The following is a 19,137-nucleotide window of genomic DNA, read 5'->3' as shown; positions in this document are numbered from 1 at the left end:
CGGTAAAGTCACGTAGGTAAAAAATGAAATTAAAATTAATTAAAAGAATAAAAAAAAATCACGACGTTTCGGAGGCAACACAAGTCTCCGTCATCAGGTGGGACCGTCACAGCCAGATTTGCTGTATCAAGTGAGGCAGGGATTCCAAGATGCAAGTTCTTAAATACAAGTTAAGGGGGAGGAGAGGGGGGGGAGCTTATCAGAATGTGGTAGCCAATGAATGGAACGTATCGGGAGGGGGGGGGACTAAAAGAGAGCACGAAAAACGACTTTGCACTGTTTGCAGCGATGTGCAGTCCCTGCAGGATATTGTGAAGTGTCCGAATAAATGATTGTGGCGATATCTTTTTTGTGTTCTGCTTTTATACTCGTTGACCTTAATTGGGCTGTCACCTGGTATTTAATCCAGGACGAGTTGACCTCAAACATGCCCCCGCAATGTAGCGAGTCGATATAAATGAAGCCCTCGGTGGGAGATTTATGTTTAGTTAAGTTGGGTAACTTCTCACTCGCTGATCGTTCCATGCTGGTCTTCATGTTGTGTTCATTAGGTTTTTAGCTCGGGTTTTGATTTTTGTCTTGAGCAAATTATTTGTTGGTGGTGGGGGTGGCTCTTTGCTGTGTGTGCCCTTTCCATGGTTTTCCTGAAGATGAACTCAAGTGCGTTATTGCGTTAAATGAAGTGGGTGACAAAATGCTTCTGTAAGATGCTGGTGCACAGCTAAAACCTGAGATGAGCGCTCAATTCAGATTTTCCGATTTGATACTGGGAACTCTATCAATACCGCCCTCGGATTTTCCAAGTATCCGTACTTCAAACCGATTAAATCTTTCCCGGACATGAATGATTACAATGTGCAGAAAAAGAGGCCACTGGAATGGACAAAAACATTTCTTCTCGTTGTGGTGGGCGCGTCTCATCTCTTCATCCTTAGCTGCGTGGTGTGTGCGTTTGTGCATTATTTCCTTGTGTTTATGTCAGGATCCACGCTGGTCCACATCCATTACTCTCCACCCCCCCCCCCCCCCCCTGGCATCAGCTGCCATGGAAGAGGAGGGCCATTGGCCGAAACGTCGCCTATAATATACTTCTCCTTTCACGGCCACAGTGTTATGGAAATGCGTAGAGTTTTTGTTATTTGTACGTGTGCATCGCTGCCAATTCAGCGGCGTTGCCAACTAATTTGTTGCATTTCAATGAAGAGTTTGCCGTGGCGGAATCCTCTTTACAGGAGAAGGTCGCCTCGTCTAATCGTTTTTGCTTTGAGCTGCACGCTTGTCTGTGGCTGTGCGCTCATTGTTATACGAGTGGGGAGCGGTCGTATCGCGGTCAGCGTGCCGCACTACGAACCCGGTGACCCCAAGTTCGATTCCCACTCACTGCCAACAGCAGTGACGATTATCTGAACTGGTCCTGGGCCTCCCTTAGGTCAACTTGGCCTCAAATGATTACCTGGTGCAGTGTGTAAAACATCGGCACGAGGGAGACAAAGGTGGCCGGGCGTGGTTGCTGGCCACCCACCCCCTCGTGTGCCATTCCGGCCTTAACAGGGGCTCGCTAACAGCACACATCCCAACAGACTGTTAAGGTTATACGGGGGGATTTTTGTCTTTGCATTGTTATATTGGGGATCGTTGTCTTTACGTGCATTGTTTGTATGTGTTCTCCCTGCAGGAGAGGCTCACCCTGGCCTGTGAGCGGGGATGCCGTCTGTTCTCCATCTGCCAGTTTGTGGATGATGGCGTGGATCTGAACGGCACGCGCTACGAGTGTCTGGCCGGTGAGTCTTGCTGCTGTGCACGCACACGCAAAACATTTCCTGCCTCCTACCCTCGTCCCTTGGGAGCAAGGGCACGGAGCTGACAGCTCTTGGGCCCTATCTAGCCCCTGGGCTATTTCATATGGGCCACGAGAGGCCTGTCACTTCGAAATGGCCAGAAAATGATGTATTCATCTTCACCGGAAGCATCGTTGCTGCTTGTATAACTCCTGAACTGCGACAGTAATTCGACATCCATGTGTTGGTGAAAGGGAAGCCGTTGCAGTATTGCAGTACGGGCCCTAATTATATTTTGCGTTATTATTAGATAATGCCAAAGGGGTGTGGTAATGTGTTGCCTGCCAAAGGTTCTTGAAAATCCTATTGGACCCTGAGATGGGAACCGGTTTCCCTTCCCTGATTTAGAACATGGGTATCAGAGTTATTGGAGCTGCAAGCCACTCCAGCTGACTCTGCAAGTTGGTCGACTGCATCTTTAATGCGTGGTCGAGGAACGGTTTGCAGCACTTGCGGCATAACCAGCAGGCAGGGGGAGGTTGGGGGGTAGATTGGTGTGCACGGGAACCAAATAGCGGGGCTGTGGGCCACGCGGAAAAGCATTTGTATTTTGCCGTGGGTCATACGCATGGTAATGCGGCCCAGCGGCACGCGAGTACGACACCCCGCGATACAATAAACCTACCCCTCCCCCCCCCCAAAGTAATGAAGGGTTGAGATGTGGGAATAGAATTTGGCGTCTAATGATCGTAAAGCCGCCACTCTCCACGCCTGAGCTACCTTGGCAGTTAATGCGGCTGATGTGTAGGGCGCGTGTTTTATGCCGCCATATGTTTCCGTTGGCGCTATTGGCTCTTCCGAAGTGAATATTACAAATGAGTTGATAGGTTCTAATTTTAATAAAAACAAACTGAATCGTTGCACAGCCGTCACGTTGGATTGTTTCTAATTAAATAATAAACGCGGCGGCGTCTTTATCATTGCCAAAAGAATTAACGGGCGACGTCTAATTTTAGAAGCGGACCCTGGTCTGATTATTATTTTATTAACCACGATCCATATCGACATCGCAATGCTTTTTTTTACGCGCTTTTGCTGCGCTGCACTGAATGTTCCCGAAGTGTTCATTGTCAGCGTTTAACAATCGTGCCGGGCAACTTGGTGGCATCTGTTGGACATGTTCACCACACACTGCTGGTGAGCAACATGAAGTTTAAATCGTGGTTGAGGACCCCCCCTCCCCATGCCGTGCAGGCAGTGAGCGTTGTTTGACTTCACCGCGATGGTTTGTGCAGTTGGGGGGGGACTACAGAACAACACTGTATTTTGCTGCATTGCCCTCTGCTGCCCGCAATGCCTACTGCACACGTTTAAGGGGCAGGGTGGTGACCCATCCAAGGACCATCCAGCCTTAACCCAGCTTAGCTTCTGATATCTGATGAGTCCAGTAATAAAGTGTAAAGCGTGTTCCAAGGCAGATGTAAACAAATATATTTTTCTTTCAGAATGTGTGACGAATGTTGCTCATGGAAGTGATCATCAGATAGTTCTGAGCCTAATAACAACGAAATTCTTGATGTGTGTTGAGATCGGCTTGTGGCAATAAACGTTTTGGGTCGTAAGTTGTTGATATCAGGTCAGAGCCAACAGTGAATATGCAGCATACAGTAAAGTACTGGCATAGCATCAATCTAACGTGAATATCATCCGCTAAAATGTAATAAGCTGAAATTTATATTTTTTGTTGTTAGGTAAAAGTGCTCGTTAGTGAACCTGAAAGAGTGATCACAATTCACAAGTTGATCCTCAAAATGCAGATTAAAGCTCTCCACAACGCCGCGAGAACGCTCGCGACGACGCCACGTTGACCACTAGGGAGGGGGGAGGTCGGCCTGTTCCAAGACGCTTTGCATCGCTGCGCGTGGCCTCGGAGTGCTCGAGCGCCGCTGTCACGAGTAACGGTCACCCTCCAGCCCCTGCCTCTCAACGAACATGGGGGGGAGGTGGGGTTGAGAGTTCAGTACGCGGGTAGAAACAAAAAGAAACGGACTCGTTTGTGGTCAACTTGGATTTCCGCGGTGTGCGACAAGTGCGATCGAATCGCGTTGGTTGCTTATCGTCGGTCGTGTAAGTTTCTGTTCTAAGTGGGACCCATTCACTTGGTTTGGATGGTGACCGTCAAATAATTCTCAATCCACAAGCCTGCAGATTCAATCGTAGACTTCAGTAACAAGAGAGAAGTGTTAAGTTACTTTGTTGTTTACGGAGTACAAAAACATAATTTATGCAGTGAAGGCTTACTTAATCTCAATCAAACAGTGTTATATAAGGGTCTTGCATTTACATGTTTTGCCAATTCCATTTTAAGAACTTAATTTAACATGTGGGTGGAAACCAGAGTACCTGGAGAAACCCCACAAATACAAATTGCTAACACTTAGAGGTCTGCACAGACAGCGATCTGTGAATCCACATTTATACTGACGTGGCCTGGTGCAGTCAAGCAGCCCTTAGTGAGTCTAAATGGTTTTGTATTGTGTTTTTGATGGATCCGGTAATTAAGATGAATAGACTCGGGTAAATAAGTGATAGATGGTTACACCCATTGGTAGAGTGGGAGAGAAGGTTGGGCTCCAAAAACTCAATAATAGGGGTATCCCTAAGTGATGACGTTGTGAAGAGCATTACCAAAGTGTGTTAGAGAATGCATTACCATTGAACGTGGCATTCGTTTTATTCACATGGAAGTGTAAGTATTGTGGTTTCGTATTACTCGAAGCCTGTATGCCAACCCATGTGGCAAAAGATGATGCTCAAGAGGATCATCGTGTTCACACACAGCACTGCCACAGCACCGCCACTACAGCTGTGTGATATAACTCTTCCTGTGAAGCACTGACAACGAAATCGCACAATTAAACTTACTGTTATTGGCACTGTTAAGCTGATTGTAGTGGATTTCATTAATATGCACATGGGTGTAATGAGGGTCTGGCATCTTAAACTTTGGTGTAACGCATCGAGTGCAACGTTGCATATCCGACCGTCACATATCTGCCATGACCAATTAACTGCCCATACCCAGTGCAGTGTTTGTGCACGGTGTAATTGTCATTCGCTATAGGCGATCACAAATATGTCCTTGTTGCATACTGATTATTCGGCTCGTTTAAATTCGCTTACTTCTAAGGTGCAGTGAAGTGTTTTCCCAGGTGTAAAGCAGTTGGTGCTTTTTTTTTTACCAAGTCACCGGTTTTTTCCCTAAGTCACAATTTTTTTCCCACGTCATAATTTTAGTTCGAGTCTCCCCCGGTGTGACTGTCATTCCCTGGAGGTACTCGCGCATCCGCCTTGACCTCGGTCCCCAGCGAGTTGGATACGCGACGTCGTGCTGGCGGTTCTCCGAATAGCCAACCCCCTCCAACGACTGCAGATGGTTCAGTCCAAACCGCTGGGGTCAGGTGATATCAATCTGTCAGATCTCACTTCCTTATGTATTCACTTGATCAGCCAGACTGCACAGTCTGGCGCCTTTTCTCAATTTACTTAGCCATGAGCGGAAAACCTAATTTTCCCCAACATTAGCATTAGACATTAGCTTCATACATTAGCATTATACATTAGCCTTTGCATGTTTTTTAAACGTAATTAATTTGGTCACGTTTTGGCCTCTTACTTTTTTACGTGGTCCGTTATATTCGGCGTTATTTCATCACTATCATTCCAGTTCCAATATCTTCAATTTTTATTTTTTTACACTCTCATTTTATGCCACTGTTTACGGTACAACCTCAGACCAGCCGATGCTGATGGCGCTTGGCACACCAGCACCCGCACCGGCGCTTGGCACAGCAGCACCCGCACGTCGCTGGTGTTTAAAGCTCTGTGCAGATCCCAAGTTGGTTCCGTGTCGCCTTCTTGGCCACACGTCAGAATCAAAATCTTTATTTAGACGGGAGGAATCCGATGAGCTATGTAGCTCTCTTCTTTTTTTTTTACAGATGTCCAGTAGCGGTGGGTCAGCAAGTTGTAACAAAATATTGGAGTACAAATTGCATAAGTACATACATTCCTGCCGATTTTTCATGAAAAAATGCAAGCTCGGGCAAGGCAACAACATAACAACAAGAACAGTCTCATACCACACCACGACAACACGCCTCCCTCAATAAAATTGCACATTAAAATGTAACTATCCATACACTGTTGACAAGGATCAGAGTTACAAATCACATTTGCAAATGTGGTTGGATCCAGCACTGACTCATCTTCTGCTTCAAAGATATGTTTTTTTTTAAAAGTAAGATTTTACGATGTCAAGGGAGGAAAAAATGTTGTTGCAAAACGCGTGCTGCCCGGCCGCCTCGTTATGTGAAACCGCAGCTGTCTTGGCGGAAGGTGTTGTGGGAACAGCCACGCACCACAAGGACCGCAGAAGTTCAAGGAGAAGGCCCGGCATCGTCGCCACCTCGGGGCAATGAGGGAAGGGCATTGAACGCTGTTCCTCTAGCAACGTCCACATCCCAAAGGGGGCGGGGGGGAAATCTATAAATAAATCCATCGCGCGGCAATTCTGCTTGCGTTTGCAGCGTCATTGGCACTTAACGATGCGTTGTGTCAGCGTTCGATATAAAATCGATTCTCACGCTTACGTTGCACGCGTAGAATCGTGCGTGTAGGGATACATTGTTTCTTCTTTGCATGTGTTGACTTTAATCGCTCCATCTGCATTCCATCAGCCACTACCGGTGCTGCATTCACCGCTGTCAGTAAAACACATTTTCGTCAATGCAGACGATGGAATTGAACGAATGGAATGAGACCCTGACCACCTCTGAAAACCAGATTTAATGGAATGAGAGGTTGAATGGAATGAGACCTTGAATTGTGAAAGGTTCATTTAATTGTGACGAGTCGCATAATTGCGAGGGGGTTGGGGGGGGGGCTAATCGTTAAGTGTCTATAAAGGACTGTGCCGCAGACCGATGTGAGAGTTGCAGGGTGGGTTGGGGGGCCAGGGGGCTTTTGGCTAGTTGGGGGGATGGCCACCCCTAACGCTTCCTCCGTACGAGTGCGGAATACACGAGCAACAGATGCCTGGACGTTGCGCCACATTACCATCCTTGGAGAGGAAATTCGTGTTGTCCAGATGGCTTGGCCTGGAGCACACCTCGCATCCACAGCGGGTCGGTACCACCAAGGAGACCCGAGTACGGACACTAGAGCTTCGGGTGGCTGACCCTCGGCTGCGGTGGCTGTTACGGCAGCCTAGGCCAAGTCAGCGCCCTCGGCGTCTCCTGCGTTGGACCCGGCGCTGGCATGCTCCGGCTATTTTTGTTTATCAATTGCCAGGCACAGGTGCAAAGGCACAAAATGCCAAGCAGCCATCAACAAGCATTCGTATTTTTGAAGGTATATTCCATGATAGTGTGTGTTTCTTAAGTTTAGTAAAGGTATAAGGAATTGGGCACACATCTAATTCTGCCAAATGCAACCGCCTGAGACCCCAGAAGTGCGTGTTACGGTCGATGTCCTCGCAGGCGTTGCAGATGTATCTTCAAGCAAGCTAACCATTGTCTTCCTGCAGGAGAGACCTACAAACCCAAGTACAGTTACTCCTGTGGAAGACATAATCCATCTCGCAGCGCTTCACTTCCTCAATAAATGACATAAAATTATGCAAATTAAAAGTGTCCACCACAGATAATGATCTGTGTTTAGTGCACGAAAAAAGCCCAATTTGTATAATTTCACGGTTTGCATTCCGTGCGGAGTTGGTGAGTGTGCTCGGCTGTTTACGGCCATTGTGGGACTTGGGCGCTTGCAATAATTGTTTAGCATTTTCTCCGCTTGAGGGACAGATGGCTTCACTCCACAGAGCAGAGGCGGTGATGACGGCGGCGGTGTGTTTGAGATGTGGGCGGCGAGTGGGATCGCTGACGGCGGCAGCAGCGGTGGTGGTGGGGCATGGATTGCAGCTTGTATGTGCTCAGCAGCCTGGCTGGGAACAAGCCAGCGGCGTTAAGCCCACCTCTTTAATATGCGTACGTTGCCTGTTGTGTGAATGTGAGGCCAAGGAGGGAGATTCAATTCGGTGTCCTTAATGAGTTGCCGAGTAAGAGCCCGGGTAAATGCAAATCACGACCGTTGTTTGTGTGCACGTGCGTGCCGGTATGTGTGTGTGTGCATGCATGTCTGAACGCGTGCATGTGTGCAGCTCGGGCGCTCGCTTGACAGCACTTGCCCCCAACAATTTGTTAAAGGTTATATGGGGGGGGGGGGGGATCTTTGTCTTTGTGTGCAGCTTGCATGGAGGCGTACAAGCGAGCAGAGGAGCAGGTGGCATGCAGCACCGGCTGCGACAGCCAGCAGCCCCTGGCTGTCCTCCGCCAAAAACAGGTAGAGACATCTTTGTGCAGCTCTCGTGTGGGTCAGGACGTTTGGTCAGTAGGTCAGAAGGGTACCCTGGAGAGAGAGAGAGGTCAGACCGTGAACGTTGAGGGGACGAGAAAGAGGGGGGGGGGGGGGTGGAGACTGAAGATGACGTGGCGAGACGATTGCCATGGTGGTGGCGCCGTTCTAACACTCGGGCCTCACAGCAGGAAGCGCCTGCGTTCGATTCCTGACTTGGGTACCTTTCTGTTCTGCATGGGTTTCCTCCAGGTTCTCTGGTTCCCTCCCATAGCTAAAAAAAATAATAATCGTAAAATGTAACTGGTATTGGCCAAACATCCCAACGTTTAATTATTACCTGCTACTCAATTGGGATTGCACATTGTTACATCGCTCCCTACAGCGAAAACTGAAGAGGCTTGAGACTCAGTGAGGCTTGTCTGAGTATGAAAACCAAATGATAGTCATATAAAAACCAAAAAAAGGCACTGATGATCGCGATGGATGATCGAAGATTCGTGGAGAGGCATCGGAAAGCAGGACGCTCGCGAGTGGGAGAAACGTTCGCAAGAAGATGATTTGGGTTGGGAAATAAACTCCTGTTTACGGTCAGCTGGGCAGCCTAATGGGTATTGCACTCTCCTCTCTCATGCAGGGTTCACTGATTGATATAACGCCGCAGAGATATTATTAGCAAGGAAGTGTTCCGTCTCATAAATTATGTGGGTGGTATATACATACACACAAACTCTAGCAATTAAATTGCTTGCTCGCAGCCAGATTCTTATCATCAGCGGCGGATGATGCCAAAACATTTGCTGTTGTTTCAGAAAGCCTTTTGAGACATTAAGTCCATGTTTAAATGGAAACATCGTGGAAATGCAAGGAAAAGTAATTGGACGGCGATGACGAGGTGCAAAAAACAAGCGGTGCCAAGAAAGCGAGCGTTGCCGAATGTACAGTTCGTGTTGTTTCACGTTCAAAGAAGGAGCCTGAGCAAGACACTCGGTGGTGTCACCCACCGCTGGTTGGGGAAGTGGCTATCGTGCGTGCGTGCGTACGAGGGGAGCGGTGGCACAGTGGTAGCACGCCGCGCTTTGAACCCGACGAGCCAAGTTCGATTCCCACTCACGGTCAACATCGGTGACGAGTATCTGAACCGGTCCTGAGCCTACCCCTGGGTCGACTCGGCTTTAAATGAGTACCTGGTGCGATGTGGAAACATTTCCGCTAGGAATACAAAGGTGGCCCCCTGCACCTGCCACGCCGGCCTTCGTAGACGCTCGCGAACAACACTTGCCCCAACAGTCTGAAGACTATACGGGCGGCGGGACCTTTGTCGTTGTGTGCACAGCTGATGTCGATGGTGCCACGCATCCACTTCCTCTACCCACTAACGCTGGTGTCCAGTCTCTGCGGGAACCTCATGAGCTCGGCGCAGTCCTTCATCTCCTCCTCTTGGACATTTTACCTGCAGGCCGATGACGGAAAAGTCGTTGTCTTTCAGGTGAGATCGGCACCACCTGAGGTGAGTTTTATTTTTGTTCGCGCAGTCTGTGACGGAAGTACCTGTCGGTGGGGGTCACCGACACGGCCCGCATCATTAAATTACCCGGAGCGTGGCGGTGACCACCTCTGAAAAGCAGACTGAACACAAGTACTTACGTGTAATTTATCTTGGTCGGCGGACACTATCTATGGATTGTAATTATAAAGCGTGATGGTGATTACTTTACCCACCGAAGACCGAGGCATGACTGACCGTGACGAGACAAAATTAATTGGCCTGATTGAAGACGCAGGCTAAGATATTTTAGGGACGTCATCAGAGACAGCGGTGCACTTGGGGAGACCAAGCATGGTAAGTGGCTACGTATGTACATAAAACAAACGATTGAATTCACCGATTGGCTAACCTCATAATTTTGGGGAGGTGCGATGAAATTGCATGCACCTCACACCAATATTGAATAACTTGAGAGTGGACTAATTGGACGCTGAGGTTTTCACAGCCAATGCGGGCGCCTTCAGGAGATGAATATCCGATTGAAGATGCCGGCAGTAGTGCGTGGTGAAAGCTCGAGGAGTAGAAATGCTCAATGTGAAACCCAACCCAGACAATCACGTTTGGGAGAGTAGACTGTAGTCTTTTGACTGCTCTCGTCGACGACTACATGAGAACCACAGACCAGGACATGCCTAGAACCCGCCACAGGTTGTTGTTGTCGTCGATCCGACAGAGACTTCAAATGAAATTGGAAAATGCTGATGAGATTTGTCACCGGGGCTGCGTGACCTGTGCATGGGCCAAGCACTTCCACGGTTCAGAGAAGTCGATGTCCAACAGAATCTTTGAAACTTGAAGCTGTCTGTTCAGGGGACTGCTTTCAACGGTTTAGATTTTTTGCCCATATTGCCCGTCGTCTTTGTCTCGTTCAACGGTGGATATTCCAGCATTTAATAACGTCTGGAGATTTAGTAAAGGTTTCAGAATTTAATTGGCTTCTCTATTCCCCTCGAGGCTGGTGTGAAAAGGGACATCAAAACCAAATATCAGTTTCAAACGCACAGGATTTATAAAATTAATGAAATATAAATAATTAATGGGGATGTATATTTATTTCTTAAAACTTGATTATAATTAGTTTAGGACACTATACTGTCAGCTATCATTTCTCACTTTGCTCTGTGAAAAACATTACACTTGAAATGGCTCATTACCGTTTTGGATGATGTTTTCCCATGAAAGCTGTATACTTTGTCAGCTGACTGTGACAGGTCTACCAGTGATGGTACGAAATATAGCTCGGGTTAGGGTTAAGGTTAAAGTAATTGTGAGTGCAAGGGTTGTTGTACAGGGCTTGGGTTAATATTGGAGTTGGTGTGTAAGGATAGAATTAAGAAAAGCCATTTGAAGGCTCGGATTAGAGAAAGGCCTGGAGTTACATTGGTTATGGCCAACAAAAATTGGGGTTGCGGCTCGGATTAAGGTTCTAGTTAAGCGTTAGGGATTAAATTAAAGTTCAGCTGGGATGAATAAAGTGTCAAAATGTAACCTTATCTCAACGGAATATAGAAGCGTGGGTGTAACGTGTGTATCTCGAGGGCTGGCCGGCGGTGGGGTGATCGGTAAAAGGGAGGAGTTTGTGTTGTTGGTTAGTTCAGGCATGTTTAGTTTCAGCGGTGGAGCTCTGGCTGTGGTTATTGTTAACGTTATTGAGCTTAAAGCCAGTCGTGAGGTCATGCCGTCCGTGTCGCCTCCTTCAGCGGCTGAAACGAACCGGCAACAACCGCGGAATTCTCGGCTCTGTTGTTTTGCCCTTTGAAATGTCTTGTGTGGGTGGCAGGCATTAATGCACGAGGCAGCGTTTGCAACCAGAGGTGTTGCTGTTCATAGAGCGTTTGCTGCTGCTGCTGCAGCATGCTTCCAGAGTAGCTGGCTTCCCTTGAACTGCAGAAAAAAAAATGACCTCGTCGCACTGCATTTAATATCGAGTCCTTCGTTAATTATTAAAATGCAATTATTGAGAACGGCAATAAATGTCCAGCTATCCATAACTGCGCTGCTTTTTTGGCTGGCAGGTGTGTTTATTAATAGACTAACCTGGACGCGTATTATGTACATTACTCAGCATATGCATACTTAAAACGGATTACAATTACAATAAATTAGAGTTATACAGATGGGAGACTCAACGCAGGCATTGCGTGTGCAGTCCCTTATTTTATTGTTGTGTTTGCCCCATTTGTATGTGAACATTATCTGTGTTAATCATCATGTTTTGTAGCTCAATATATTCCACCCTGCATTTTTGTTTGTCTCTCTGTTTTGTACGTCTCGGTGTGTCTGTGTTTTGAGCTCGTTTCTGCACCATCACCTGTACCCCCACCGACACTCACACACGTCACCTACCTCATTACCCATTCACTATTCTGCACCATCACCCCCGCCATCAAAGACAAATATCCCCCATACAGCCGTCACAGACTTTTGGGGCAAGTGCTGTAGCGAGCACCTATGAAGGCCGGCACGGCATAAGAAGGGGTGGGTGGCCACTACCACACCCGGCCACCTTTATCTCCCCAGCTGATGCTTATACACTACCCTAGGTACCAGTGCTCCCCGGCAACCTAGGGAGAGCACTGGTGTTGGCCATGAGCGGGAATAAAATGTCAGTCGTCAGGTTCGTAGCGCAGTGCACTAACCACTACAGTACCGCTCCCCACCCCAACACCACCACTCTATCACCATCATCAACTACATTGAACACGTATCTTGCAGGTCTCCGCAATTGGCTGGACTGCCACGTGATCAATTAAGAATACTTAGGAATGCATCAACGAGTCATCTACACACACACACGATGTGCTGATGTTTGTGTCTCCATGCCTCCTATTGTGTTGTGTTTGCGTCCTTATCACTGTCCGGTCTTTACGCGCGTTAAACCGCTGTGGCCATGTGTGTGTCAGTCCCAACCGGAGCTGGAGCTGGAGATCCCGAACCTGCACTTGGCTTTTGGAGGGCTGATGGCCGCTTCCCAGCAGAGGGAAAAGCTCGACCAGGATTTCCTGCCCCGTGAGTAGCGACCTACCCACTCAATATTTGATTCATTGCGTCTACGTTTTCAACAAATCCAAGCGGAGAAAAACAACCGGGGTACCGAAGGTTGCCGCGTCCTGGTAAGAATTGATCTAAGCAAAAACCAAGCGGAGAAGCGGAGGAAAGAGAGCAAAGAACAAAGAAAGAAAAGCGAGTAACGGGTGGCAGCCTGGTGGCACGGTGGTAACACTCGTGCCTCAAGGCACAAAGGACCTGGGTTTGAATACCAACTCGGGTGCCTTTCTGTGTGGTGTTTGTAAATTCTCCCCCTCTTCCGCATCGGTTTTCTCGGGGGTTCTCCGGTTTTCTCCCATAGCTAAGAATAAAAATCCCACACAATGCACCTGGCATCGGCCAAACATTCCCATGCTGAGAAACTTCCTCTTAAAAATTACTCACTTTGGATCACACACAGCAGCAGTTCCAGCAACATCGCTGCGTATTGTGAATTAAATTTGGCAGGATCCTCCTGAAAAGGTCTTGAGACTCAGTGAGGCTCTCCTGGGTAAACGAACGTGATCACGTTAACAAAGCACACATTGGGGGTGAGATGATGAATCCAGCATTGGCGGGGAAAGAAAGGGGAGAGTACACCTTGGGTTGGCGTGAGCTCTGCGCAAAAAGCGCCAAAGCTCCTTCCCAATCGTTAGGTTGCCACGGACGATGATGTGTAAAGTGCCATTGCAGCTTGAACTTTATCTCAGAATACCAGGTTTTCATACCACAGCATGGGCACACATTTGGCAGGCTGCGTTGACATTCAAGACAATAACAAGATATACATTCTCCTCTTGCTAAAATGGTTCCCTGGGAAAAGTGGCCCTAAATTTCAAAGCAAATTTTTGCAAATGCATTAGCAGCATGAATTCACAATGAGTTTAAATATTGCACACATCAATCTGCATGTTAAACCTGCAAACAAATGTTTTGAAAAACGACTTTCCTGGAAACGTTCTATAGTTACACTTCAGTTGGGTACAATACAGTTGACATGATCGGCCTTCCAGTGTGGAAGAGTAGGCCAATATCCTATAGAGAAGCTCCCTTGAGCTCCCTCTAGTGGAGGGCCCTTCCGCCAGCAGCGGCGTGAGCGTGACATTGCAGGGCTGCACCTTTGCCTCTTCACTCGTTCCTGCGTTTCCCTCGTTTCCATTTTCGTACCTATCCTGAGTATTGTTCACATTTCCTAACCAAAATTAAATGTTTCTTTGTGTTATTTAGATATTTTCGTTATTATCTCTCATAAAACCATGGCTCACCTATACCAACTTTGTGGAAAATTGCCACACGTGGTGTATTTTAGCACTTTTGTAGAATGTATGAATGTGGCCTCGTGTCACAGAGCTTCAAATAACATTCAGGACAGATTTTAGGGGAGCCCTGGAGAGCTGAGAGAACAGTGATAGGAAACCAGACGAACTGTCTCTACATACGACTGATAAATAGGACAAAAAAACCTGTAGAGCAAAGGAAGGAAAGATAAACACGGAGCATAGAGTGATGGAAAGCATTCAACATTTAGGCTGCAGAAATCCGATGAGCTATGAAGCTCTTTTTCAAAGATGTCAATTAGACCGAGCAGTGGCACACCGTTTTCAGAGAAGGAAGGTTTCGTGAGGCTGCTTTGACAGCTCTGCTGCCAGCTTTGTACCAATGACATTGGGATCGGCATTGACGCAACTGAGGCTCATCGCGATTACCGATGAACGCCGGGATATCTAAGCCTCAGCGCAGGGTCGTGTACGCACTCAACCGTGCATTGGGTTCATCGGTTATTATGAATGGTTGCGCTCGTGATGCAGGCATTGAAGATGTGAGTGTAAGAATCAATTTATGTAGCATTTTTGTAAATCTTACACAAACGACGCGCTAATGTGACGTTTGGGCTAATGGAGTGAAATAACACTAAAAATGAGACCAACATAAAAAACAAGGTGGTAATAACTAGACAAAAGAACATCTTGGATTTTTTTTAGTGATATCACCACTCGGAATTGTGCGAATTCTTAGAATTTGTGGGGAGGTTTTGGAGTTAGGTGAATCATTAACTGTCTGGTAGGTAGCTTGTGTGCCAGCCATCGCACTTGGTTAACCCATGACACCCTCGGTGGGTTCTGTGAGCCCCCATGAGCTTTTGGCATTCCACGTGGCCTAAAGTACAACTGAGTTTGCGCAATTTCCTGGGTGACGTAGCTGCTGTTGTTGCTGCCTTTATTGATCATGGGAGTATTGATAATGATGATGATGCCAAGAAAGCATTGCAAACTGGCTCTGGCTTTATTGATATTTTCTTGGTTAATATCAGTAGGGAGAATGCTGTATTGATCCATAATGTTTTTGGGGTATTGCCACTGAGTATTTTGTATGCCAAAATTCATTTTACATTGAGCCCTTCACCACCTGACAAGATTGTCATGTTTACACAGATATTATTTATACGTGGCCGATGTGTTGACCAAATTCTGACTGATCAAGCTCCAGCTCACATTCTCAGGGCTGAATTTAACTAGAACTTACGGCAGCGATTTTCGCTCAAATTGCTTTGGTTTTTTTCGGATAGTGGCACTCCGAAATCGGGTGGTGGAGGGGTAACGATAAGAATGTCGGCCTATCCTTTAAACAAATATGGATCATTGTATTGGTTACAAAACCTCCATTTCATAGCCAATAATTGCTATATCACAAACCCTGAAAATTAACCATTTGTATTTACATTCCTTATACCAGTCCATTGTTGAATGAGGGCCTCCCAACACCATTTAATTCATGGGGGGGTTATTTGACCATACCTCGCCAGCATAGCCAGTGCAAGTTGCTTAAAGTGGGGAGCGTGGAAGTGGGAGCATAGTGCAATACAACGATGGATGTTGCTGCACTTTCCTCTGTGGTCCACCCACGGAGCCCCACAGCCCTATGGCCGTCTGCTTGTGCGTGGGGTCGATCATCCAAGCACCTTGTCAAGCTCAACCCTACTTGGATGAGAACTGAGTGCATTCCAGGCAATTTTATCAGAGGCCATTCACGGACACGCATGCATTATTTCTAACGTGAATGATGTTTATACAGTTTGTCGCGTTTCAGCTGATGCAACCAAACGGGTGGTGGGGGGCACGCCCAAACTGAACACAAATGTGGTTGTGGTGGTGGTGGTAGGAAAAATTGTTGTCGGTGGAGGTGGCAGCCGGGCGGCTTCTGTGTAGGGACAGCGGGGGTGGGGTGGTGGTGGGGTGGTTGTGTTAATGCGCTCAGGCATGTGGGGAGGCGTATTTCAGTGGAGAAGCCCCTTGAGTGATGCCCGCTGCAGCCATTTGGAAATATTGGCTTTTCCAGATGATTGACGTTGAGGTAGTGTTCGCTGCGGCCACGTGGCCCATAGCTCGTCATCTCATCGCGCCGGGCACTGCGAGCAGATCCTCCCCAGGGCCGCTGTCGACGCACGCCGCCAGAAAAAGAGGTCATGTGCGTTTTTTTATTTCTTTGCTTTTTTAATGCCACCATTTTTTTTCAAAGCCCCCTGACAACTTCCAAGAGTAGCGTTTCATATTTTTTTTTTTACACTGCATTACAACAAAAATTACCGATTTGGTTTTTATGAATTTCTAGAAAATATATTTGTCTGGGGATTTTTTTTCTTCTTCCCTTTTTTATTTGAACCAATCAATCTGTCTACTGGTTTTGTAATTGTAACACTTCTTGTCTGGGCCAGGGTTTAATTTCAGCTGGGTCTGTCTATGCCGGGGGCCAATCGGAGGTTATGGGGGAAGGATGGTGAGGGAAGCTATATTCAGAAGAAAGAGATGTAATCACAAGCGATGTGAGAAATAACGATAGGAAAAGGATATGATTCAAAGTGATATACGAATTATAAGCAAAAGAGAATTATCAGAGAAAGGAGATAGATGTATTCAAATTAGAGACGTAAAAGAAAGACTAGAGATGTTGTATGAGAGTGAGAAAGTAGAAAGATGTAATCAGAAGTGATCGGAGAGATGTAGAGCCGCATGGTGAATCACGTGTACAGCAGTACTGCTGTCATCACTGCTCAGGCCAGCACCTCTCCACCGTCTCGCATCACTGCAGAGCTCACATACTGCTAAAGAAGGCCAACTTATTTTTTTACAGAACGATGAAAAATAATTAAATTCGTTAATTTAATATCAAAGCTTTGGGTGCCGTGAGCCAGATTAAGTGAGTTGGCGGGCCGTATTTTTTCCGCGGGCTATAGTTCAGACGGTTCTGACCTGACCTGCGACAGACACCGTGGAGAAATCACTTCCAATTTTTCGGTGACTGACAGCTGCTATGTGAACGCGTGAGCGAGTGGGGAATTTGTGTGTTTGTGTGTGTCTGTCTTAAGCCTTCTGGGTTCAACCACAGGGCCACGCAACTGTGCGTGCCGGGGCGTACGTCCACTAAGACGAGTGTGCTTGCGTGGGATTTCACTCGGCAGCAATCATCGTCCCCCACCGGCAGACTGGCAGTTTGCAGGCCAGGCACTCGGTCGCCTTGTGCCCACAGGGACAACTGCCACTGGGGGAGTCCTCTAAATCTTTTGTGTTTAGTTTGCGGTCCTTCCCCCGCACCTCCGATTAGCGTGGTTGGCTACGTACGGTGCGAAAGAAGTTCAACATACATGCATAAGGCGTCATGTAAAGGGCTCTGAAACACCCCTGGCAAAAACATGGTGAGAGAGTGCATGTGCACACACTGATGTTGAATTGTTAAATGATGTTAATATTTACCATGCATGTATTAATCACGTACACATTTCTGTACGAAGCTATGTACCCGAGTAGCCAGGCACACAGGAACATCTAAATATGTACGTACGTGTGAATGCATGTGTGCGAGCGCACGTGAAGCAGCGTTTAGCTCAATGTGCAACGAACCCGGCGACCTGAGTTCCATTTCCAGCTGGGGCTCGCATCAGTGGCGAGTGATATCTGAACCACCCCTGGGCCTCCCCTATTTCGACTCTGCCCTAAACGAGTACAGCACATGGTGCGGTTCGTAAACTTCAAATACTGGAGAGACAAAGGCGGCCGGACGTGGTTCTGTCCCAGTATCCTACTCCGTGCACCCTCGCCGAGATTCATAGCAGAGGTCGCAATCGGGTACCCGATACCCGTACCCTACCCGATACCCAGATACCCGTACCCGTTTGTGACCCTGGTGCGGCCGGGTACGGGTAGGCCGTGAGTCACTGGTGAGTAACCGTTTGTCACTCATTTCCCAACGTCTTGTCTCTTCTCACAATTCAAGTTCCTAGAATCAACCCACCCGCGCCTGCAACATGGCTTCATCCCAGAGGTCGCGATCGGGTACCCGATACCCGTACCCTACCCGATACCCGGCTACCCGTACACGTTTGCGACCCTGGTCCGGCCGGATACGGGTACGGGTAAGGAATCAAAACCCGTTTCCGACCTCTGCTTCATAGGCGCTCGCTGACGGTGCTCGTCCCAGCGGGCTGTGCAGGATGGGTGGGGGGGTGGGGTGATGGGGGGGGTGGGGGGGATCTGCGTCGCTGTACGTGTAAGGTGGTGATGCGCGTGGCTGACGGCGTGGCGCGGCGCGGTGTTGCCAGGCCTGCAGCGGGTCGCTTCCTCCGAGGAGGACGTGCGTCAGTTTGCCGCCGAGCACGAGGCGAAGCGCGAGGAGAGGAGCAACTCGGGCGAGTCGAGCTTCCAGCTGCTGTACGAGGAGCACGCCAAGCACGACTTCCTCTCGTGCATGTCCAGGTGTGGCCACAGGCACAGCGCAGAACCCCGCCACGCACGCGCACACGGCCCTGTTGACGAGACGCGCGTCGGCAAATCGGTGACCGGGCTTGGGCCTGTCCCTACCGTGCGTGTTACGGGCGTCTTTTTTACAATGCTTCACTGTGCTGACCAGTAGTCTGTATTTCAGAATCAGAAGTTTCCTACTGGAGGAATCCGGCGAGCTATAAAGCCAGTAGGGGGTGAATGTGGGAAGCATGTACAATGGAGCATAGTACAGCACAACAATGGGTTTTGCTGCACTGCCATTTGTTAATGACGTTGTATGCATGGTGATTGCCCATCCAGGCACTATCCAGGCTTAGAATCCTGGTTCGCTTCAGAGATCTGATTTAGATTGAGCGCAGTGCGGGTGATCTTGTCTTCGGCCAGAGAAACATCCAGACGTGGATGCAGAAACATGGACAGATGTTAATGCGTATTTTGTATTCTTCATGTGATTCAGTGTTTGTTTTTTGTGTTGTTTGTGTCCTGATCACTTTACTTCACCGCCGTACTTCATTGAATTTGTTTTGCAATTTGTAGGTTTGGTGGCTCGACTCTTGTGTCCTGGCCTCTAGAGTTCTCACCTGGTCACACAAAGTAA

General features: G+C 47.9%; 1 protein-coding gene across 2 annotated transcripts in view; it reads left to right on the top strand.

Annotated features, from left to right (window-relative positions):
- TMEM59 (transmembrane protein 59) overlaps window positions 1-19,137 on the top strand; it is a 65,335-nt gene that overhangs the window by 32,022 nt on the left and 14,176 nt on the right. Inside the window, exons 2-6 of one of the 2 annotated variants that reach the window (XM_078605686.1) lie at window positions 1,676-1,781; window positions 8,083-8,177; window positions 9,526-9,678; window positions 12,642-12,747; window positions 18,359-18,512. In XM_078605686.1, the coding sequence (XP_078461812.1) occupies window positions 1,676-1,781; window positions 8,083-8,177; window positions 9,526-9,678; window positions 12,642-12,747; window positions 18,359-18,512 (614 nt within the window). Of the gene's footprint in view, window positions 1-1,675; window positions 1,782-8,082; window positions 8,178-9,525; window positions 9,700-12,641; window positions 12,748-18,358; window positions 18,513-19,137 lie in introns of both variants that reach the window. The other variant, XM_078605684.1, reaches the window with a different exon arrangement.

This window comes from Lampetra planeri, chromosome 24 (assembly GCF_965212315.1).
Source record: "Lampetra planeri chromosome 24, kcLamPlan1.2.h2, whole genome shotgun sequence".
Lineage (NCBI taxonomy): Eukaryota > Metazoa > Chordata > Hyperoartia > Petromyzontiformes > Petromyzontidae > Lampetra > Lampetra planeri.
The sequence above is the reverse complement of the archived record's forward strand: the minus strand, read 5'-3'. Positions and strand labels throughout refer to the sequence as shown.